This window comes from Lissotriton helveticus, chromosome 3_2, assembly GCF_964261635.1.
Source record: "Lissotriton helveticus chromosome 3_2, aLisHel1.1, whole genome shotgun sequence".
NCBI classification, from domain to species: domain Eukaryota; kingdom Metazoa; phylum Chordata; class Amphibia; order Caudata; family Salamandridae; genus Lissotriton; species Lissotriton helveticus.
In genome coordinates, this window is record NC_136062.1 from 242,252,280 (window position 1) to 242,277,948 (window position 25,669).

General features: G+C 44.8%; 1 protein-coding gene across 6 annotated transcripts in view; it reads right to left on the minus strand.

The window, feature by feature from the left end:
- PPCDC (phosphopantothenoylcysteine decarboxylase) overlaps nucleotides 1–25,669 on the minus strand; it is a 1,035,307-nt gene that overhangs the window by 934,044 nt on the left and 75,594 nt on the right. For all 6 annotated transcript variants that reach the window (XM_078685116.1, XM_078685115.1, XM_078685117.1 and 3 more), the window contains one exon: nucleotides 21,559–21,767. In XM_078685116.1, the coding sequence (XP_078541242.1) occupies nucleotides 21,559–21,741 (183 nt within the window). In that variant the 5' untranslated portion in view covers nucleotides 21,742–21,767. The remainder of the gene's footprint in view (nucleotides 1–21,558; nucleotides 21,768–25,669) is intronic.

The window sequence follows — 25,669 nt, forward strand, 5'->3', positions numbered from 1 at the left end:
AGGGAGACTCCTTCTCACACGAAGGCGGTTGGAAATCTGAGGTATGGTGGCTCTGCTGGGAATGGTGTAGGCTGGTGCTGGCTGCTGATTGGCTGTAGTTTGGGCCACATAATGAGGAGGAGAGGTTACCTAGTGGTTTCACTACTCTATGGCTTCCAGGCAGTTTTTTCTTCTACTGCTATGGTTATCATTTACCGGGAGACTCCCACCATGACGACGGGGAAGATACAAGCATGTGAATCTATGAAAGATTGAATACTGGAGAAGTTACACTTCTAAAATAACCCCTGCTCACTCCCTTGGTAGCTTAGCAAGAGCAGTCAGGCTTATCTCAGAGGTAATGTATAAAGCATTTGCACATAACACACAGTAATAAGGTGAAAACACTAGAAAAGGACACCACACCAGGTTTAGAAAAATAGCCAATATTTATCTGTGTAATACAAGACCAAAACAATAAGAATCCAACATAGTTATTCCAAAATATCAATAAGCAAAAATTGACTATACAAACAGTTCCTTGAAGTGGATAGCTCAGTTCAGGGCTATCACGGCGTTGTGAACAAACAAACCCAACAGTTCTGGCCGATCGCTGGGTCGCAGGCTAGCTATAGTGTTGGGAAGACCCGCAAACAGTACCTTAAGAAATGCAGGGCATCGGGCACCTTGCGATGAGCTCCGAAGAGCTGGCGACAGCATGCGTCAGTTACGGAGGTCGGTTCTGGAGTTATCAGACCCTTGAAGTCACACACATTGCAGATCAAACTTTGTATGGTGAAGGAGGGAGCGCAGGTGTCGGCGGGCATCGGGCTGCGGTGCAAAGTGCAGCGCTTTCAGGTCATGGTGTAGGCAGTGGCTCAGTGACGGCGTCCAGCGGCATTGTTGATACCAGGGCTGCAAGGTGAAACCGACGGTGCTCGTCGCAGTGCTGGCAGGTCACGAGGCAGGCTATGGAGTTGTCATTGTTGCAGCGCTGTCACCGGCTGACGAACTGGAGTCAATGGCGCCATTGTCGGTGGGTCAAGGCTACGTTGTGGGACGGAGCGGTGCATTGTGTAACTTACGAGTGATGCCCCCAAACCATGATGCAAACAGCGGCGTCAATGTTGGCATAGAGCAGCATTGTGGGGGACACTAGGGTATAAATGTGAAGCGAGGCAGTGGGTAGTGCGGTGCCCACATGTCACGGTGCAAGCAGCAGCTTGTAGCGGCATCAGGCGGCATCACCGGAGAGAGCAGGGTTGGGGTGCGAGATGCGGCGGTACTTTCTGCAGTGCCTTCAGGTCACAGAACCGGCAGCAGAGTCATTGATGGTGTCGGGTTGCTTTTTCTTCTGTTGCCGCACAAAAAACATAGTTCCTGGTGCTGGAAGCAGATGGACTTGAAGTCTTTGCTGTTCATGATATTTCTAGAACAGAGCATAAGCTATATCTCAAACCCTTGGAGAAACTCAGAAAAAGAAGTTGCAGAAGTTCAGTGTAGTCTCCTTTCACTGCCCAAAACAGAAGGAGCCACTGCAGGCCAACACAGCAAAACACACAGCAAAGTGGTAGTCTCGCCTCACAGCTTTTAGAGCTCTTTTTCTAGGCAGGTTACTTGATCTAAAAGAGTTCTAAAGTTCTGGGGTCAGAACCCCAATATTTATGCCACAGTTCCCTTTGAAATGGTCACAAAGTTCCACTGGCATACATAAACCAGTTCTGCCTGGCTCAGGCCCGGGTTTCTCCAGGAGGGGGAGACAACTTTGTGGAAGGCAGCCACAGTCCATTCAGATGGAACCAACAACTCCTCCCACTACTCTAAACGCAGCCAGGTCTATTTAGCCTGGCTATAAATCACCTAGGAAAGGCAGGGCATAGCTCCACCCACAGCTCCCTTTGTGCCCGTCTAGTGTGAAAGCAATCCCTGATCCTGTCACTCTGGCACTCACTACCTTACCACACATTTTTGGCCACATCTACACTACAAGGCCCCACACCCGCACTTCACCTATATGGCTTGGGAATAAGATCTCCGCCAAAGAGCCCCTCATAGGGTGCCTGTCAGGCATTGCAGCGCCGGCCAGACGAGGAGCAAGCCCTATGATGAAGCATGACACCCAACTGGGTGTGTGAGGGCCCCACTTCTCATATTGGGAGACACCCTGCCTCTACTTTAGAGTGGAGGTGTTGGCTGACTCAGCCTCCTCCTGCTCTTTCTCCTCCCCCATAGGAACTGTATACTCCCTTGCTGAAACGTCTATTGTTTAGGGCTCGTATGCTGGACCTTTAAGCGCCCCCCTTCCCTCCTTTGTATTAATAATGACTTCTGGGTACACCTGAGGAAGCCTCCTGAATCGCGGTTTCGTTTCTAAAGGCCAGCATGAAGCTAAATACATCCTGGGGAGACTTCCTGGGAGCTGCCTCCCAGCCTTCTTTCACTAAACTGAGAGGTCTTCTCACAGGGTGCCCATACAGTAGTTCTAAGGAGCTGAACCTAATGACTTCTGCGGTACCACCCTGTAAGCAAAGAGAAGGCATGGTAAGAGTGCATCCCATTAACGCCTCATGAGTTAGGTCAGACCCTTGATCATGCCCTTCAAGGTTAGGTTGAATCTCTTCACCAAACCATTACCTTGGGGGTGGTAAGGCATGGTGATCAGGTACGATACACACCACGCCTCTCAAAGGGATGTCATATACTTGTTTATAAAATTGGTAGCCCGGTCAGATGCCACCTGTCTGGGTAACCCAGCACGGGAAAAGATCCTCATTAATGCCCGGCTGACCACGGGTGCCGTTATTGTCCTTGGAGGGATTGCCAAAGGGTAGCACGTGGCATGGTCCACCAAGATCAGGATATACCTCCTGCCCATGCTTGTCTTGGAGTACAAAGGTCCCACTATGTCCCTCTCAAAAGGGGTGCATACAATTGGAAAAGGTTGGAGAGGAACCATACACTTCATCCCATCTTACCACTTTCCTGGCAAGTTTGGCAAGACCTACAATGACTGCCTTCACATTTGGGGCCAAAAGTAGTGAGTGACAATCCTGTCAAAGGCATTGTCCTGCCCCAAATGTCCTGCCACAGGCACATCCTGAGCCAGACCGAGTAGGAAGATTCTGAAGCGCTGGGATACCATCAGCACATGGGCTGACCCAGGCTCCGACATCTTAGGCTCACTGTATAGGAGACCATTCTTCGAGTAGATCCAGTGTAATACAGACTGATCGCCAGCTGACAGATTTACAGCTGCTGCTGCAAACCTTCCAGAGAAGGGCACTCTCTCTGCTCCCTGGAGAACTCTTTCATGGTTCCCCTTCTTGCTGCCAATTGGTGAGCTCAGACAAGTCCCTCAGTTCAGCCACTTGTTTCCCTTTAGGTTCCGGAGCATACCCCTCGAAGTCAGCCTCCTCCCAGACGTGGGAACTTCAGGAGTGGGTTTCCCGTGCCCCTTGCCCTTTCTCTTGGCAGGCACCTGGGCCACTGTTTCAGGCTCCAGGTCCTTCTGATCACGCTTGCTGGCTGCCATGGACCGAGTGGTCACGCATGCCCACTCTGGCAACCCAAGGATCTCCAAGTGAGACCTGAGTTCCACATCCTTCCACAGGGACTGCTCCAGGTCATAATCTAGAAGACAATCTACAGGCATTGTTGGGCTCACAACCACCCTCAAGGGACCTGAGACCCCTTCCCACTCTAAGGGAATCCGCGCCACCTTACACTGGCGCTCTGAATTGTCTACAGAAATTACTTGGTGGAATCAACCAGGGACTACTTGTTCCTCCGATACCAAGTGACACCGGACGGAGGTCACACTGGCTGCAGTATCTCTGAGAGTACCTGACCTTTGCCCATTAATATTCACCCAGGTGTTGTACTTCTTAGTGTGTGCAGGCACCTAGCTTCCCTGGACCATCTCACTGTCCCCTAGTGAGACAAAGGGCATTTCTGCGGGATTCCCACCCTCCTCTGATAACCCCTCCTCCACAAGAGCTACACTAGTTCAAGTTCAAGTTCAGGAATTTGTATAGCGCACTACTCACCCAGAGGGTCTCAAGGCGCTTGTGGGAGGGGGTGCATTATTTATCGAAAAGCCAGGTTTTAAGTTCCTTTCTGAAGGAGATGTGGTTCTGTTTGAGGCGGAGGTGAGTGGGGAGAGAATTCCAGGTCTTGTCCGCCAGCACAGCACTGCCCACCAGTGGGTGGCTGTGCCCCCTTGGGGCATTTGTGATCTCCCTTCAGGTGACCCACCTGGTCACAGGTAAAGCACTTACGGGGTCCCATCTCTGAAGGCTTTCCTGAAGAGACCTATGGTTTCTTATCCCCTGGTGGGCGGGAATCCTTACCCTGGGTACTCGCTTTGGGCACTTTAGAGAACTCCTTTGCTTTACCCTTGCCACCCCCACTCTTCTGCTTGGGACCCTGCCCACATTTGGGGGAGTGTCCCCCATACACCTTCTTGTGGACCCTGGTACTCACCCAGCCGTCCGTCTCCATAACATGTTTCCTAGGGTCAGTCAGCTTACTATCTGTCAAGTGCTGATCAGACATTTACAATTCATCAACTTTCCTATCTTATATTTATTCAACATAACAAATAAACTTTTACTCACGGAAGGCAGAGGTGGGAATGCCAGATGCACGGGCACATGTTGCATAGTCGATTGGTTACTCAGAATAATTTTTATTTGTTATGTTGAATCAATATAAGATAGGAAAGTGGATGAATTGTAAATGTTTGTTCTTAGTGAAACACAGTAATGATGTCGTTCTAAAAATAGTTTGATTGCAGATACCCCTGACGAAGGGCTATTTTAAGCCCGAAATGGATTGGGTGTCAATAAAGGATATGCTGTTTTGAAAACCCTTGTGTTCTGAATGTATTCTTAAAGAGGTCTGAATGGGCACACCTTGAATATGGAGAGTATTTGGACCGTACAAGAGAAATTATGCATGTGGATTGTAAAAAACAGAAAAGCATGAAGAATATGGATAATAATGTGAGGAATATGGACTACAAATGGAATAAATTCAATGTGGCTATTTGGAGGATTATATATCCCATTATGCTGTGCGAATGGGAGTGGAGCATAATTTTGCTCCCCACACAACTATCACCCAACCATCTGGGTACACAGTCATTCGAACAAGATGGCCCCACTTAATTGCCAGGTGCAGTGGCTATTTTGTAAAAGACACGGACTAGTCTTTCAAACAAGCATGACTAGCCTGGTCCGGAAGTACTTAATGGCCACCCGTAAACAGACGCTGTAAGATGCGATCTACGGGGGTGCCATCAGGTGATTTTCGGAGAGGTGTGCTTTGACAAAGTAAGTCTCTCCTGACCCGTATGACCTTATTTCTTTCAGTTCCGTTTTCTCCAAGGCACTAATAAGGTTTCTATTTAATCTTCCTTCAGGACAAGTCAAGGAACCGGGAGAAAATCTTCCCTCTGGTTCCTCTCATTTACCTCTAGGAAACTCGCATTACAAACTCTATGCCCCTATTACCATTCTAGGATGTGACTACAAGCCCCTCTACCCCTGAAGATCATGAGGCATATTTCTGCCTAAACAAAAGTATGTGTCATTAATATGTAATAGATTTATTTTTTATATGTTGTATGTCGAGTGGTGTCTCTCTTCAGGAGTGTTTTTAATTTATATATAACCAGTTATTTTCACCAGACATCGTGTGTGAGTATTCCTCCACGACGGATGATCGCACAAAGTAGCTGATAAGTACTTTGATGAGGAGTACATTGAACAAGATAAGATGCTGCATGTATTAAGGGCCTGCCAGTTTGGCTGGTAGGCAGACGACTTTTAATTTTCCTTTTGCTTTATTTCCTACAGATACAGCGTGTCAGTGTATAACCGTAAGTATCAAGTATTTGGTGTATACACATCGTTTACTATTCACAGGATTTTTGAGGAGTGGAACCCACGGGGCTGACCCTCGTGTGGTCCTTTTTAACCTATTTTTTTCCCACTCCACCTCACTGCACCACACATATTTTCAAAACATAGTGCTCCTACGTAGTTTCGCAAATCTCAGCACACCTCAATCCGCAGCGGATTGAGAGTACCCCAATGATGAAGCATGCCACCTAGGGACAACCCTGGTGGGTGAGGGGACTCTAGAATTAAATTTTCTTTCTGGAAACATGGTTTTTCACACATGTTCAGTGCAATCCCTGTTCCTCCTATGGTTAGGTTTCTTATTCCGGTATTCCGGATTTTGTGGAACGACAAGCCACTGCTGCCTTGCCTGAGGCCCTCAGCACCCTTTGTAGCTCCTCTTTCCTGGTGAGGCCTCTAATTTGGACTTTTAGGTTTTTGCAAATAGCTTTCAACTCCTTTACGTTGTAGGTCTCCAACCTTTCCTCCACAATGGTCAAATCTAGGGATGCAACTGATGATGCTATTTACTCAGGCATGATGCAGTAGAAAGATCAAGCTTAAAAACAATTGGCAAGATCAAAAATAGACCAAAAAGAAACAGTATGTGGTATGTAGGGGTCTTCAATATGGTAGTAGTGTACACCAATCACTGTAGGTCAAGTGCAAGCGCAAGTCCTATCCCACCCTCCGTCAGTGTCCAAATCTAGGAATCTCTGAATAATTTTCTATACAAATCTTTCTGTTAGGGATCAAACTAACCATCTAACATCTTCTTGTGTTTATACACTTAAAATGTTTTTGCCATTACATCATTGGTCTTATCAAAATTAGATTACTGCAATGCTCTTTTTGTTAGAGCCCAGCAGTGTGTTCTAAGCAGGCTCCAGAGACTACAAAATGCAGCAGTCAGGGTTCTGAAACAAAATGAAAAAGTCCCAATCCGTGACTGAAGATAGGGATGATCTTCACTGGTTGCCAATCAAAAAAAGAGTTGCCTTTAAAGCACTCTGTATTGCTCACTAAGCACTGCATCTTCAAGGCCCCAATTCAAAAATGTTCTTGGTACATTCCTAACAGATCTTTACGCTCTGCTACTTCAAAGAGGCTGTCTGTCTTCAGCATTCACAAAGCCTCTTGGAGTGGTATAAGTCTCTCTTGTGTTACATCACACCGCTGGTATCAAATGCCAGAGTATTTAAGGAATACCTCTAACTTTCTGGTTTTCAGAGAGCTTTTTAAAACCTGGGTCTTTACTCTACCTCTGTAGACTCTTTCTTTGATCCTTCGTAGCATTGCAGGCTGCGCCAAGACGCCCTAGGGCAAATGTCGCGCTTTACAAATTCAATTCAAATCACCGCTGCCACCAATGTTAGAAATGGGGGTCTCTAGTTGGCAGGTCTAACAAGGAGGTTCAAGGTTTTTTCGTCTATTCCACTGGTTGATCCTTGAATTGATTTCAAGAATGCATTCCTTGTTTAATATTTGAGGTAGTGGCTGCAAGTGCTGTACCACATACGTTCAGTTCAGGAAACTGTATGTCTCCTCTTTTGCGCTGTCTTCATGGAAGAGGTTGGATGGACACTTTTCAAGGAATCCTCCTCTGAAGAAGGGGTATCTCTCTTAGAAGGATAAAAATTCTCTTTAGCCATGAGAAAAAATGCCAGCCTCCTTTCTCTGTCCCTAAGAGTTTTTGCTGTAACAGTCTAACCTATATCACGTTTTGATGCCTTATGAGTTCGATAAAGACAATAAATATACTGCAAATGGGGGGTCATCAGTGTTCTTATTGTCTCCACAAGATTAACAGGGTCTGAAAAGAGATGTCTTCTCTTTGTCAGCAATCATGACAGTTGATTGCAGCTAAATAGATCTCCCTAGCCTAGAAAGGAAATAATGTTCTCTAAAAACAACGCACAGTACTTCAGTGCTTAAGATAGGGCTGGTTCAAATCCAGAGCAGATCAAAAATAGTAACAAATTTAGTGAAAGGTTAGAGCAAAGCTCTGCAAAGGTTAGATAAGAGCCTCATACATGATGTGTGGTAGACATCTGAGCTGTGGTGGCCTCTAGCGGAGACTGAGAGCTTGGACTTCCATCTCATTGACTAACGTTTGAGTGCTTTCAAATAAGATGAATGTGCTCCTACATAAGTCATGTTGTTTCAGGCCTATGGCTATTTTATCCAGCCAGATGTCGGGGAATGATTTAATCATGTGAATATATAAAAGATCCAATGTTAGAGGATTCGTGTTCTCATGGTTTCCACATATCATAACACAAAATTGCTGGAGAGCAGAGTCCAGAAGGAAAGGACTGATTGTTAACTGACCACAAAGTTTTTGAAAAAAGAAATTCTTTTAACATTCTTTTACATTTGATGCCCATTAGTTTTCCTTTGTTAGTTCAATCCCAAACAAATATAAAAAGTGGAAAAAAGGTTCCCATTTGGAACCATCTTTTCTGGTTAAAAAATAAAAAAAACGATGTTGTTTGTCATGTCTGTCTAATTACTAAAGTATACTCTGTCACATCAAGCAATAGATATCATTAATAGGCCAGTCTGCTGTTATACCTTCAAGCTAAAGACAACTACCTATAAGAAGAGATTTGAACTTCAATTACAATAATAATGTGCTATAGCAAACTATAAAGGTATAACAATATGCTTCTCTATGCTGACAGAATGTCCTTATATGCTCTTTATTGCCTACTACAGCAGGATATACCAGCACCTGCGCTCAACCCTTTGTTGGTGGCCAAATTCCCCAAATGTAGGACCTTTGACAAGCACAGCATGGGGTTGGCCAACCGTCCATCCCAAAACATGCCCTTCACTGTGCACAGCGTGAGGTTGGCCTCAGTGGACAGACCCTGTGACCAACCTCACGCCCAAGCCCCTGCAGACGGTCAATCTACCATGCACTCTAACGACACATTATTCAAATTCCTCCAAGCGCCAACCCCCAGTTCAAGGCCATGCAAGCCTCAGTTTGTGGGATATGTTGTACGGTAAGTACAGTGTGTCCCGCAGTACCACACGGGAGGCCACAATGGGTTCCGCAGAAGTACCATGATACAAAAAACATTAATAATTTGGGCCCTTTGTGGCGATCCCTCAGAAGTGCCTGGGGGCCAGGGTACACCCTTTCCCCCTTACATTATTTTTTAGGACTCACCTACGCAGCGCGCAGGCGCTGCTTTGGAGTGACCTCTTGGAATCGCTCTGGGTTTTGTGGAAACTCGTGCATGTTCTGCACTGTTTCCAATCAGCCCTCGTGCATGTATAGCGTTTATGCAGGAGCGAGCAGCGACGCCATCTATTTGCAATTATCGCGCCTGCCGCTGCTCGCTCCCACAAGGTAGGGTTGAAGGTATTGTGGTCAGATGGACTCAAAGGCTTTGAAAACCAGTAGGAAGATCTTGAATAGGATCCTCTTTTGAACTGGTAGGAAGTCTCATTTTTCCAGAGCTGCGGAGGCTGAGCTCCATTTAGGAAGTTTCAGCACTAGTCTAGCAGAAGCATCTTGTACCAATCTTGTAGATTATGGAGTATCTTCTTAGAGGATCCTGCATACAGTCTTTTGCAGTAGTAGTGCCTGGAAGTGATTAGAGCAAATGCCACAATTTTCTGGCAGTAACTACTAAAAGTCAAAGAATTCTCTTAGAACTTTAATAAGCTTAAAGCATGTACCTGTTACTGCTAGAGCTGTGGGCGGAAGTAGGTGTAAAATTTGACCCCAAGGTTTTCTGCCACTTCCAATGTTGCGGGGGGCAGGGGCACGGAGTTGGGTCACTATTGGGTGGGGGAAAATAGATTACATTTGCCAAATAGCAGGATTTCGGTTTTGTCTGTGCTGCCTTATGGGAAATACCACTTTTTTGGAATACGCTGCAGGAGTATGGTGTGGGAGATGTTATCAAATGCTGCAGAGAATTCAAGCTGTACCAACAGTGCGTTATTACTAGCATCCAGGGTCATTTTCAAGGTTTCAGATAATTTGGGTAGGGCTGAATCCGTAGAGTGTTTGGGTCTGAAGCCGTATTGTCAGGGGTGTAATGAGTTGGATATGTCCAGTAATGTTATAAGTTGACCATTTACAATTCTTTCCAGCATTTTGGTCAATGAAGGAAACAGGGAAATGGGTCAGAGGTTTGACAGGATGGCAGGGTCTGCTACAGGCTTTTTCTGAAGTTGGCTGTAGAAACTAGAATCATAGACAGAGATGTGTTGAGGATCTGATTAATTAGGGGATTGAACTGTATTGATGGCCAGGTGAAGAATGGCCGATGGGCATGGGTAAAGGGGAGAGGAAGACTTACAGGAAAGAATGGTTTGGCAAGATTGAGAAAATGAAATCTCCTGAAAGGCTGTCAGCCTGGCATATATGAGGTTGTGGGGCTTAGAGGATCCTGCATACAGTCTTTTGCAGTAGTAGTGCCTGGAAGTGACTAGAGCAAATGCCACAATTTTCCAGGTTGTAAGTGCTAAAAGTCAAAGAATTCTCTTAGAATTTCAATAAGCTTAAAGCATGTAGGCAGACTTACAGGAAAGAATGGTTTAGCAAGATTGAGAAAATGAAATCTCCTGAAAGGCTGTCAGCCTGGCATATATGAGGTTATGGGGCTGTTAGGTCGATGGTCAGTAATGGAGGTTAAAAAGCATTGATGGATAGTCTGGATCTTTTCCTCGAAAAAGGCAGAAATTTGACATCATTGATGACATCAGTTAATGCACCATAGGAATGAGTTACTTACCTTCGGTAAAGCTTTTTGCTTGTGGACACAGTATTTGCCTGTGGATTCCACACCTTTTGAATTACCCAATGTGCAGCACTCCACAGAAACTTTTCTCCCCGGCTCTCCCACATCGGCGAGGACGTCACAATGGAACAGCTACGCACGCGACTCCGTGTGACGTCATTGTAGCCATGAGTAGAACCTCATCAGCTTGCTGGCATCAGTTCCCCCATTTTTTCTGTGTCTTTGAGGCAAACGGGTGAACTGACAACATTTATACAAGTATATACAGTATACAAACACAAACTCAAAACTGGAAATTCTTCATCATAGACATTTCCTAACGCCAAGTATCACATGATTCCAACAATAAATCATTATGGTATACATTGATTATTTTTCGGTATGAGCAGACAGGCAACGAGGAGGCGGGTGGGTCAGTGAGGATCCATAGGCTGACACTGTATCTACCAGAAAAAACATTACCGAAGATCAGTAACTTGTTCTTCTGATGGATACATCTGTCTGTGGATTCCTCACCTTTTGAATTGAATCCCGAGCAGTCCCGCTCTCAGAGGAGGGTGCCTGCCTGCCTATACCAAAACATCTTGCAGCACAGAACAAGCAAAATGGCTGTCCCTCCTCACATCCGAATCCAAGCAATAGTGCTTTGCAAAAGTGTGGAGGGAGGCCCAGTTGCCGCCTTGCAGATGTCTACCACAGGGGCACCTCTAGCCAAAGCCGAAGAAGAAGACTTAGGTCTAGTAGAATGAGTGTGAATACCTTCAGGAGGCTCCTTCTTGGCCAAGGCATAGCAGATTTTAATACACTGGACAATCCACCTGGACAGCGTTCTTTTGTGGACAGCCGTGCCCTTTATCTTGCCTACACATCCGATGAAGAGTTGATCGTCCAACCTGAAGTCCTTGGTTCTGTCTAAGTAGAAGCTGACCGTCCACTTGAGGTACAGGCGATGGCGTCTCTCCTCCTCCTTAGAAGGGTGAGGGGGTGGTAGAAACTGGATAAGGTGATGGACTGCCCCTGGTGAAAAAGAGTGACCATCCTAGGCAGGAAAGTAGCTATGGTCCTTACAACCATCTTATCCGCACGGAAAGATGTAAAAGGAGGCTTGGAGCTAAGAGCCTGCAATTCACTCACCCTCATAGCAGAAGTGACTGCATCCAAAAAAATAGTTTTAAATGCTAGAAACCTTAAGGGACAACTATGTAATGGTTCAAAGGGTGAACCCATCAAGACCGTGAGAACCAAATTCAAATCCCACTGAGGCATGAAAAAAGGAGGGGGAGAAAACCTAATAGGGAGACCCTTAATGAATCTCATAACTTTGGGAGATTTAAACAATGAGGGTTGATCTGGTAAAGAGAGAAAAGCCAACAAGGCATACAAGTTGCCCTTAACAGTAGCTACTGCACAACCCTGTTGTGCTAGAAGAAAAGATAGAAACTCAGAACATCAGACAAATTAGACTGTAAAGGATCAATTGATCTCGCTCACCATTTAACAAATTTGGCGCACCTACCACAATCTACAGATTTGGTGGAGTGTCTTCTGGCTGACAATATAACGTCCACCACATCTGGTGGGAGAGAGAAGGAACTCAGGTTGCCCAGTTCAACCTCCAGGCATGCAGGTGCAGGCCCTGGAGGTGGGGGTGTAGAACCTGCCCCTATGACTGCGAGATGTGGTCCGACCTGAGAGAGGGACAGAGCGGAGGGTGCAACGAGAGGCAAAGGAGGTCTGTATACCATACCCTTTGCAGCCAATCCGGGGATATCAATAACTGCGGCCTGGTCTTGGTGAATCTTCCTCAGAACTCGAGGAATCAAGGATATGGGTGGAAAAGCGTACAGAAGCTGTGAGCCCCAATCTAACAGAAACCTGTCCCCCAATGCTCCCCGCGTTGGATACTGTAGAATGCAGGGCAGTGCGCGTTCTCGAGAGTGGTAAACAAGTCCAACTGAGGAAACCCCCACTTCCTGAAAATGGGAAGGACCACCGCCTGATAGAGACGTCACTCGTGATCGTCGAATACTGCCGACTGAAACTGTCAGCACGCACATTCAGCTCTCCAGCCAAATGATTTGCGATTACGCAATTCTAATTGTCCTGAGCCCAGGACCAGAGTTGCATGGCCTTTCTGCAGAGTAGGTACGACTCTACTCCTCCCTGTTTATTGATGTACCATATTGCGGTAGTGTTCTCCGTTAGGACTTGAACTGACTGCCCACGAAGGGAAGGCCTTGAGAGCCAAACGTATCGCCCGCAATTCCAGAATATTTATGTGAAACAATCTTTCTTCTGGAGACCAAAGACCTTTGACCTATACCTAGCTCCCTTTCCCCCTCCTTTCTTTCCAGTGTATACTACTATGCCCATCTCAGGAACAAGTGTATGTATTTTATTAAACTACAAAGTGTTGTCCATAGGGCCTGGTAAAAGGTGTCTTTACAGTGGCAAATGTATACCTCTCAACCTCTTCACTAACAATTGCAGGACATGCAAAATCTTTAAGAGGGTAATCCTGTTAAGTTGAATAGAAAATTGTCCACATGTGTTATGTTATATTATAGAGCACTGGTGGAGCGCAGCTTTCACTCCGAGGAGCATCATGGAGCTGTGCGGATCCCTAACGGGCACAACAACTAGAACTAAGAGGGTCAGATGTGTGATCTACATAGAGCGTCAGGGGCAGAAAAAATCCAGATTTTCAGAGCCTTCCTGAAGAGGGTCTTAGTTTGGATGAAACGTAGATGGTTGGGGAGCAGATTCCAAGCTTTGGTCCCAGGTACAGCAATAGATTTCCCACCCTTTGTGATATACCTGAAATCAGGGGGCTTGAAAAGATTTGCATTGGGCGATCGGAGTGTGCAGTGTGTCACAAAGCGAGCAAACCTGGCCCGAAGATAGCGGGCCTGTGGAATTAAAAGCTCTGAAAGTAATTATTAGGATCTTGAACAGGACTCGTTTATGAATGGGCAGCCAATGAAGTGCTTTAAGGGCAGCTGATGCTGATGAGCTTCTAAGCCATTTTAATACTGCACTTATTTTCCTGGCAGTGAAGGGGAAAAGATCGAAAAACCTTTAAAGTGATTTTATAAAAAAAAAACATGTCCTAGCCACAGCTAGGGATTGCTGGTGAAAGGAAAGTGCTGAGTCGAATTTCACCCCAGATTCTTTACTACCGTCACTGTGTTTGGAGGGTAGGGGGGTATCTGTGAGCCACCATAAGCTGGGTAAAAAGGTATTAGATGTCCCTATTGGCATGATTTCTGTTTTGTCCAAATTAAATTTTAAATAATTACCTTTTATCCAGTAAAAGACTGCATTAAGACACTGTTGAAGATTTTCTTTAGCAAGTGTGGTGTTTTCATCTAGTACCAGAATTCATTGAGTATCATCCGCGTACGATGATTGTCTCAAAGTTAAGAGATGATATCAGACTAATGAGGGGGGCCATGTAGGCGTTAAAGAGCACTGGGCTAAGGATGGACCACTGTGGAACCCCAAAGAGCAGGGGGTTTCTGCTGACTGATATTGGCCAAGAATACCAACTTGGCTTCAATTTTGCAGAAGTTATTTTAGCCAAGCCAAGGCAAGATGAGAAATGCCGTATGATATGAGGTGTAGCATGTTCTCAAACCTTAGACGACAGTGTCACAATGATTGTATGATGTCAACAGTGATGTTGACATGTGAACATGCAAAGAATGATGGAATATGTGAGGTGAACAAATTAGAGTTAGTTTAGTAAACTATTAATGGCAAATTTCAGACTTTTTTGTTTTTAACATTCATTTTTACCTTATATCAACAACTAACTTTAATCTTTCTTTTTTCAGGGGGAAAAAATTATATATATATCTTGAATCCTTTTGGGTGGCTGGATCCCACCATGCTCCTGACAGCAGGTGGTGTCGGCACTGAAAACTGAGTCCGCTCTCTCTGTATAATTTACAGTTTCTTCTCCAAAAAAAGTATGGCGACACTCAGGAGTTATGATAAAATATTTAGTTTAATTGTCGAATATTTGCCCTGACATATTTCACTCGCAATCGCAGTCTTGCTCACACATATATTCTCCTCTACACCTGATAAGGTTTCCTGGATTGTATGACAATACAACCCATGCCTCTACACGCATGGCGTATGTATACGCATAAATATATATATGTATATATATATATATATATATATATATATATATATATATATATCGCTCCAAAACTCTCCTTCACTTCCCATTCATTCACGCACAGACGAGCGTGGACCCCGTTATTGTAGTGCAATTTTTATTGAGCCAGTGCCGCCATCCATTACGCGTTTCGGGAGATCCCTCCCTTGATCACATCTATATATATATATATATATATATGTGTCCAAACACAATCCTGGAAAATGAAACCACCAAGGAAAGCAGCACTCGCAGGGGGTTGTTCCAACCAGTTTATTACGGCGGAACAAACAGCAACGACGCGTTTCGCCGTAGGGCTTTGTCAAGTTATGAGAGAAGCGAGGACATGCAAACACTTAATACTTGTCAGGATGTAATGGAAAGTGAGGACGGACTGCATATTTTACGATAAAACAGCAGCCATCTTACAGTGTGTATACATTCAATGGAAAGTGCATATATTATACAGAATAACCATCTTATAATGTTGTCATTATTGACACGTGAATTACAATATTCACATTTTATATAGCCCTATATGGGCGCAAAAACTATCCTTATAACATCCTGATTAACGATGAAGGCTGATGAAAAGTCACACCCCATAGAAACTTGATCTTATCAAAACCATGCTGAACCTCTGTGAAATCACAATGATATAAGCAAAATAGCATGTAAATCAGCATGGACACTACCATAATGGTACAGAAAATGTTGCCCGCAAATGGGCTAATTCATGGGTGCATTGCCTACAAGATCCACAAGTCCAATGTCATCTCTACAAAAAACATCAATTAGCCAAATCCTATATAAAAATTCAAAATTAAAGAAAAACAGTCACAGTTAGGGATTCGATGAATCCAATAAATCATCATATCAATGGAGGACACAACCACAGACATATAATGAGATGAAAGCATGCCGGTCACCTTTAAAATACATACAGACTCATAGAAATAGACACAAATCTTATCCCAAATGTACTGATAGCTCTTCGTGCATATTTAAACCCCTCGGAATCTTGGTTTGTAGATCAATTATGTACCTAGATTCCAGGCGTCTGAGCTTCAGTAGGCGGTCCCCTCCTCTAATGCTGACTGGTACACTATCGAGACAGATGTACGACAACAGATCCCTGTTGCTATTGTGCATCTTCTCGAAATGCCTTGCGTCGGGGTAAGCCTCATCTTTTTTGGCAATAGCACGCATGTGCTCCAATATTCTCAGTTTTACAGCATTGGTGGTACTGCCAATATATTTTAAACCACACGGGCAAGTGAGGCAATAAATCGCAAAAGGGGTGGAGCAAGTCAGAAATTTCAAGATCTTTTTCGGTGTGGCCAGACCTGGTATCTTAAAAGTAAGCGTCCGCTTACTAAACTTACAGGCCTTACACCGACCACAGGGATAGAAGCCGCTAAGAACCGGCATTTTGGGGGTAATTGCAGGAGGAGAGTAATGACTGGAGACTAAGTGATCCTTAAGGGATTTAGCCTTCCTGTAAGTGACCAACGGATTGGTCGGCAGGTCAGCTTTGATGACATTGTCTGACAAAAGAATATTCCAATTCTTTTTCAAGATTTTCTTGATCTGACCAGCATTACGCGAGAAAGTTGTAATGAGACGAAATGCCCCATTCTTCGATGGTTTGCTATGTTTGGGCTGTAACAAATCTTTCCGCTTAATCTTTTTAACTCTCTCCAAAGCCCTTGTCAAAACCCCATTTTTATATCCTCTTCTTTTGAATCTTAAAAGACTAGCAGCCGCCGCCTTTTCAAAATCAACATCATGGGAATTATTTCGCCGCAACCATAAAAGTTCCCCATAAGGGATACTTTCAATTAGTTGGCGTGGATGACTGCTGGTCGCATAAAGAGTGGAATTGCCAGCAGTCTTTATGCGACCAGCAGTCATCCACGCTGCTAGTCTTTTATCAGACAATGTCATCAAAGCTGACCTGCCCGTGTGGTTTAAAATATATTGGCAGTACCACCAATGCTGTAAAACTGAGAATATTGGAGCACATGCGTGCTATTGCCAAAAAAGATGAGGCTTACCCCGTGGCAAGGCATTTCGAGAAGATGCACAATAGCAACAGGGATCTGTTGTCGTACATCTGTCTCGATAGTGTACCAGTCAGCATTAGAGGAAGGGACCGCCTACTGAAGCTCAGACGCCTGGAATCTAGGTACATAATTGATCTACAAACCAAGATTCCGAGGGGTTTAAATATGCACGAAGAGCTATCAGTACATTTGGGATAAGATTTGTGTCTATTTCTATGAGTCTGTATGTATTTTAAAGGTGACCGGCATGCTTTCATCTCATTATATGTCTGTGGTTGTGTCCTCCATTGATATGATGATTTATTGGATTCATCGAATCCCTAACTGTGACTGTTTTTCTTTAATTTTGAATTTTTATATAGGATTTGGCTAATTGATGTTTTTTGTAGAGATGACATTGGACTTGTGGATCTTGTAGGCAATGCACCCATGAATTAGCCCATTTGCGGGCAACATTTTCTGTACCATTATGGTAGTGTCCATGCTGATTTACATGCTATTTTGCTTATATCATTGTGATTTCACAGAGGTTCAGCATGGTTTTGATAAGATCAAGTTTCTATGGGGTGTGACTTTTCATCAGCCTTCATCGTTAATCAGGATGTTATAAGGATAGTTTTCGCGCCCATATAGGGCTATATAAAATGTGAATATTGTAATTCACGTGTCAATAATGACAACATTATAAGATGGTTATTCTGTATAATATATGCACTTTCCATTGAATGTATACACACTGTAAGATGGCTGCTGTTTTATCGTAAAATATGCAGTCCGTCCTCACTTTCCATTACATCCTGACAAGTATTAAGTGTTTGCATGTCCTCGCTTCTCTCATAACTTGACAAAGCCCTACGGCGAAACGCGTCGTTGCTGTTTGTTCCGCCGTAATAAACTGGTTGGAACAACCCCCTGCGAGTGCTGCTTTCCTTGGTGGTTTCATTTTCCAGGATTGTGTTTGGACATTTTGTAACGGGTACACCCCCGTTGTGGCGTGCACCCGCCCACGAGTGCAACCGGCTGGTGTTTGGGAGTCGATGATATATATATATGTATATATATATATATATATATATACACACATACATAATACATACAGAAAGCAGTACACTATTTATGACCTCACATATTACATCACTCATGACTTGGTCAGTGACATCAATGATGGCATCACTTACGACCTCTCAAATGACATCAATGATACCATTATCAAGTGAGTGTGTTTTGAAAACGTCTCTGAGACTTAAAGATATATACTAAGCTACTGTAGAAGTTAAATCACTATTCTTTCTGTACTACTGAGTGATACTATTTCTAACATATGTATTCTGTATTCTAACATATGAATCTGTATTCGTGTGTGAATGGGTGCCTGAGTAGCTGTACGGGTGTATGAGTGGGTGTGTCAGTGGTTGTTTGGATCTGTCAGTGGGTGTAAGAGTAGCTGTATAGGTCTGTCAGTGAGTATGTGAGGAGCTGTATGGGTCTGTAAATGGGTTTGTGAGTAGTTTTCTGGGTGTGTGAGTGGCTGTGAGTTGATGTACGGGTGTGTGAGTGGTTGTATGGATGTGTAAGTGGTTGCATGGGTGTGTGAGAGGTTTTATGGGTGTGTGAGAGGTTTTATGGGTGTGTAAGAAGTTGTATGGGTGTGTTAGAAGGAGTCTGAGTAGTTGTGTGGGTATATGAGTTGTTTGGGTATCTGAGTAGGTGAGTGAGTGTGTAAGTGGTTCTACAGTGTGTGAGTGGTTGTGCGGTGTGAGAGTGGTTGCATGGGTGTGTAAGTGGGTGTGTCTAGTGGTTGAGTGGTTGTATCGGTCTGTAAGTGGATGTGAGAGTGGTTGTAAGGGTGTGGATTGGGAGTGTGAGTGCTTGTGTGGATCTGTGAGTGCTTGTGTGGGAGTACGAGTGGGAATGTGAGTGGTTGTGTGGGTGTGAGAGCAATTGTGTGGGTGTGTGAGTGGTTCTGTGGATGATGTCATCAGTAATATCATTTGAGATGTCATCAGACATGTCACTGACCATTTCATGAGTGACGTAATATGTGAGGTCATAAGCAGTACACTGCGGAGGCGTAAGTTATAGTTAGCTCAGGTTACACTAACTGCTGAATTTCTGCGTTTTTTTGTGTGAAAACTAAGCCTAACTATAACGTCACTGTAGCCTTTATTTTTTCAGTGAATTTTTAAGGTGTTTCTAATCCAATTTCCCAACTATAACTTCCATGTAACCTTTGTTTTTTCCAGTGAATTTCTACAGTTTTCAATGTTATTTCCTAGCTATAATGTCCTGGTAACCTTTTTTTTAACACATTTTTAAGGTTTTTTAACTTTATTTCCTAACTGTAACCAGTTACCTTTGATAGTGAGTCTGTGAGTTGATGTATGGGTGTATGAGTGGCTTTATGAGTGTGTGAATGGTTTCGTGAGTGTGCGAGTAGGTATATGAAGGGCTATGGGTCAGTGAGTGGGTGTCTCAGTGGCTGGATGGGACAGTCAGTGAGTGTGTGAGTGGCTGTCTGGATCTGTGAGTGGGTGTGTGAGTGGCTATATGGGTCAGTGGTTGGGTGCTTAAGATTACTATGTGGGTCTCTGAGTGGATGTGAGAGTGGCAGAATGGGTGTCTGAGTGTGGGTTTGTCAGTAGCTGTGTGACTGACTGGGACAGAACGGAATTTCAGCTGCTCCTTCATCCAACAAGAGTCCACAGTTTTGCACAAAATGTCTACCCAACTGGAGTACTTTCTACTGGTTAATTAGTAAGTGCTAACTCGTTAGGTAAATGTCTAGTGCATATTTTTACACTACCACTGGACCAGAAGGAAATGTCTCCAGTGACCTTCTGTGCATTTAATTTCAGCAATGTGATTGTTCACCGTGCGTCTTTTTCCAGAAATCTGTGATAACATGAATTTGCCTACAGAGAAGATGATAAGAACACAAAGAGGTGCATCTCCACGAAACAAGGGTACTTCCTCTTAACTATATGAAGTGAGTGCCCCCTTGTTTGGTGGAGATCACCTCATTTTCTTAGGCTTCAAGAACAGGTCACCAAAATTGGCAAAAAAACACACTACGGGAACCTTTTGGTAAGCTGTCCATCATCCTGGCAAAATGTAGGAAGACCACTCCATACTACTAAGATGAACGGGTTGGGGCCAAAAGAGCGGAGCTTCCATGTGATTGGATTTGCATACTCATAGTAATTTAAAGGAAGAACCATGGACTCAGCTCTCTCAGGAGAGGCCAAGAAAGAACCCACTCGTCACAGTCACTACAGATTACACTTTGATACATCAACAATGCATTCACTTCCTACAAGGATTTCAGATCGCTTTTCAATGTGGAACTGCTGAGAAAACACACTTGATTTGCCTTTGCCAAGCCCAGGAATTTAGGATAATTTTTTCTTGACAAAAAGGGAAGGAGGCTGCGCCACACCCCTCTCCGTTCCAATTTAGGCCCCGGGGACGCCATCCCGCGGGCCCAGCCAATTATTGGAAGGGTAGGGGGCCATGTGGCTCCCCGCCAGGAACAATTTGGGCCCTTGGTACTCCAACCCCCAGGACCCAGTCACTTGATCCTGGGTGCCCTGGAGCCCACCCAGGGCACTCAGTGGGCAGTGCTGGGGACCGCGGGGAAGCCTTAATGTCTCTCACTTCCATTTAATAGCACCGAAGCAAACATTTCCAGGATTGGAAAGACGGCAATGTTCATTAACAGCAGCTTCTGGTTTCCAAGACGCGTTTCGGCTGTTTGGACAGCCTTTTTCAGTTTCACCAGTCACCATTTTAACATATGTGTGACTTGTTATTGTGTATAAAAATATGGGACAACTTAACTCTGCGCAATATTCATTTATGAACCACACTGGTACAGGAATTGCAAAAAGTAAAAAAGAAGTACATTTTTTAAAAGCGCAAAGAGACTTTTAAAATGTAAGAACTTTTATAAATGAAAGCCTTGTCGCATTTGAAGTATATATTTCGTTTTTATCAATGATGCAAGCATATATTGGGTAAAAAAAATGGTGACTGGTGAAATTGAAAAAGGCTGTCCAAACAGCCAATACGTGTCTTGGAAACCAGAAGTTGCTAATAATGAACATTGCTGTTTTATCCAATCCTGGAAATGTTTGCTTCGGTGCTAATAAATGGAAGTAATTACCTGACCTGAGTGCCAGCTCTCTGTGAAGTGGGAGAGAAGTGTTTGATATATATATGTTTATGTACATATACTTACTTTACCAATACTGGGCATCCGTAATAAAGGAATGACTTTTCCCGCTTACTGCATATTCAACCTGAAACAGCAATACAATAGCTCTCCCCTCTCACATAAGTGTCCTCATGGGCATCAATAGAATGTTGTTCATTGATAGTGTGTCTTTTTACAAACATGCAAAAGTTTTAGGATCACATTATTATCAGATTAACAGGCATAAATAATTTGCTAAAATTATATTCTCATTGACTGCATAGTTTATATGTTCTCATATTCCGGGTTCCACAATTTAGTTGTATTGACCAGAGTTTCTAGTGGATTATAACGTTAATGCCTCTGGGTAGACTCTCACTTTTGAACTTAACTCGGTAATAAAGGTCATGCCGAGTTTTCGCCTTTGGGTTCACTAGTCTTTACTCCAGAAAAATGCATTGTATCTGATCCCCCCAATGTTACTCACCCCAGGGATTTCCAGTAGTCCAGAGATAACAAGAGGTAACTTCAGGGAAGCCACACTTCCAGTGACGCCTAATAAAACATGAAACCTTGTGGGCAAAGCAGGTGGAAGGCCAGGATGGGATATGGGTAGAGGGAGAACGCTGAGCTCTTCTGCTGCTGCTGCTGCTACTTCTGTAGACTCCATTTTGCACTGCCTTAGCCTTCAGTTGTCTGCAGCGAGAAGAATATTCTGAATTACAAATGTTTACTCACAAACCAAAGCATCTATAACACCAGCATTGCTCATGAATGTATGCTTTACCCCTGCTTCTTAGGTTTAAAACTTGACTTTGCAGCAACTGATTTAGTCACCGCAAAATATTTTCACTTATAAGCCACAGAGTTGAAATGCTATACGTACCTTTAATTAAACGTTTTTGGGTTAAGTGATCAAGCAAAACTTAGATAAGCTGTGTCTTTTTTAAAATGTACTTTGTTCCGGATATAGAGAGAACCATAAGAATCATGCTGGTGTGCTTAACATGCCAAAGGAGTAATAAGGGGAGAAAATCCAATATAAAAGAACACAGAATAAACCAAATGTATGAGTAGCCTTGAATACTAAACATAAAGTCAGTTTTAAAAGAGATACAAGGACACAAAAGACAATATTTAAATTTAAAAGAATAAATAAATAATAACAAAATAATTAGGAGTGAATAGCTTTATTAATCAGGTTGTGCCGCAGATGCTGAAGGCCACCTGCAACAACCACCGTACATGCTGGTCTAGTAGAGCGAGGGTGAAATGATCTCTCTCTCGAAACTGTGAATGATTGGACACTACGATTGGTGAAACAAAAAAGGAAGCAAATCCATTTAATGGGCAGGCTTGCAAACACAGTCTACTGAAGACCGAGTACGTTATAAGCGTTCAGAAAAGGCTTCTTAGACGTGTCTTTCCAAACCCTCTGGATTCCATGAGCAAAGAAGATACTTGTCAGTTATTCTATGAATTCCACTACAAGCCAAATCCGCCAAGTTGCTGAATAAAACAGCTGTAATCAACGCCAAATTACGCGAGGAACTGCTCTACAATGACTGGGATGCATCCTAATGGTTTTCAATGAAACTCATGTCCCTAGTGGCCTAAGGTAAGGCACACCTATTTCGGGAGGTTTCTACACTACTATACTACAGCCACATCTGGATATAATCCAGAAAAAACAGACAAAGCACCCCCATGCAGGGAAATCATTAGGCTTTATCCATACTGTGTGAATGAGAGATATCATGAGTCGCGCGAATGGTTTGGCTGCCAGTACGGACTTAGTGGCCCAGGATTCATCGCTTCTAAAGAGGAGGGGCTGCTGTCATTGTCTCACGCTTTTAAGCGCATTGCATCCTGCTGCGAGGGATGTACGTACGGTTTGTCATACATGCACCCCAGTACAGAGATGTGGGCTTAAATCCATCGTTTTTTTTTTGCTCACCACCCCAGTTTGGACCCAGCCATATGTAAATCAGTCTTAACCCTGCTAATCATGGGAACAGTCCAGCCCGAACTGCTAAGCCAGGTCCTCACTGGACCAGAAGCACCCCTCATCAGCCAGGCTAGCTTGAATCCAGTGGAACAGCGAGCAAGAGATCCACGTCTTGGCATACCCTTCTCACTTAGGGCGAAGAGAGCTACAGCAACAAATGATGGGCAGCCTGCTGAGTATATCAAACAGTCACCCCCAGTCAAGAGGTGTGGGTTAAATCCATCATTATTTTGCTCACTAGGCCACCCCAGTTTGGACCCAGCCATATTTATTTATTTATAAAGTTTTATATAGCGCGAACATATGCAAATCAGTCTTGACCCTGCTCCTCATGGGAAAAGTCAAGCCCGAACTGCCAAGCCAAGGGGCTGCTTATGATGGTGGCAGTGTTTGGGAACGCCCGCCAGAAATGCGGCGGTCTCGCCCCTGCTATTAGGATGCGCCCACCATACTGGCGGGCGCAGCCATACTGGCGTGCGCAGCCTGGGCCTTTATCATTGGGCCTTTATCATTGCGGGAGGTGTTGATGGCCGCAGCACCATCTGCAATGATAAGGGTCCCTGCACCACCTGGCAGGCACAACGTGGTGCCTGCCACTTGGTGAATGGAAATTCAGGGGGGTACCATGGGTAGCCCCAGTGCAGCGGCGGACGGATTTTCTGTCCGCCGCGGTACCCACCGCCATCCTACGTTGGCGGAGGGTAAATCACCATGTGATGGCGGAAGGACCGCCCCTGCCGGCCCGGCGGTGGCTGTCCTTCCTTCATCATAATGAGCACCCAGGTCCTCACCGGACGGACAGCAAGCATCCTGGGACCGGTTTCAGGGAATCACCCCTTATCAGCCAGGCTAGCTTGAATCCAGTGGCACAGCAAGCAAGGGACCCACGTCTGGGCATACCCATCCCACTTAGGGTGAAAAGTGCTACAGCAACAAATGATGGACGGAATGCTGAATAAATCAAACATTCACGCTCACTCAAGAGATCTAGGCTGGGTCCAAACTGGGGTGGCGTAGTGAGCAAAAGAATGATAGATTCAACCCAGATCTCTTGACTGGGGGAGAATGTTTGATTCATTCAGCATTCTTTCCATCATTTGTTGTCGCAGTACTTTCTAAAAAGTGGCATTTTCAAAAATGTGACCTACAATTTGACATAACCATTAAAGAAGATTTTAAATTACAATTCATTTGAATCTAAGCAGCCTATTGCTACCTGCTCCCAATCCAATGTTAGCACTTACTAAGTGTAATAAGTCAACCCAGTGTCAGGCCCATGGGAGGGATATGCTTTACAAAAGTGAACATGCATTTACAATGCAATGGTCTCGGCTTTGTTAAAGTTAGAGCTATTGGCATTGCAAATGGCATTTTTTTCATTTTTTTTTAAACAGAAATAAATGGTATTGTCATTTACAATGGCAATAGGTGAGCATTAGAGAGTAGTAGAGAGTATTAGCGGACACAGAGCCACATACACACACACAGAGCCACACACACACACAGAGCCACACAGACAGAGCCACACACACACACACAGACAGAGCCACACACACAGAGAGCCACACAGAGAGCCACACACACACACAGAGAGCCACACACACACACACACACACACACACACACACAGACAGAGCCACACACACACACAGACAGAGCCACACACACAGAGACACACACAGAGACAGAGACACACACAGAGACACACACACACACACAGAGCCACACACACACACACAGAGCCACACACACACACACAGAGCCACACACACACACAGGCAGGGCCACACACACACAGAGCCACACGCACACACAGAGCCACATACACAGAGCCACACACACACACACAGAGCCACACACACACACAGAGCCACACACAGAGACACACACACACAGAGCCACACACACGCAGAGCCACACACACACACACACACACACACACACACAGAGCCACACACAGACAGAGCCACACACACACAGAGCCACACCCAGAGAGCCACACACAGAGAGCCACACACAGAGAGCCACACACTCACACAGCTCTCTGCCCAGTAACGCCCTAGGGAACAGAGGCACGAAAAACCGGATCACAAGCAGGGAACAGAGGCACGAAAAACCGGATCACAAGCAGGGAACAGAGGCACAAGCAGGGAACAGAGGCACAAGCAGGGAACAGAGGCACGAACAGGGAACAGAGGCACGAACAGGGAACAGAGGCACGAACAGGGAACAGAGGCACAAACAGGGAACAGAGGCACAAAAACCGGGAACAGAGGCACGAACAGGGAACAGAGACACGAACAGGGAACAGAGACACGAACAGGCAACAGAGGCACGAACAGGGAACAGAGGCACGAAAACCGGAGCACGAACAGGGAACAGAGGCACGAAAACCGGATCACAAGCAGGGAACAGAGGCACAAAAACCGGGAACAGAGGCACGAAAACCGGGACAGAGGCACGACAACCGGAAACAGAGGCACGAAAACCGGATCACAAGCAGGGAACAGAGGCACAAGCACGGAACAGAGGCACAAGCAGGGAACAGAGGCAGAAGCAGGGAACAGAGGCACAAGCAGGGAACAGAGGT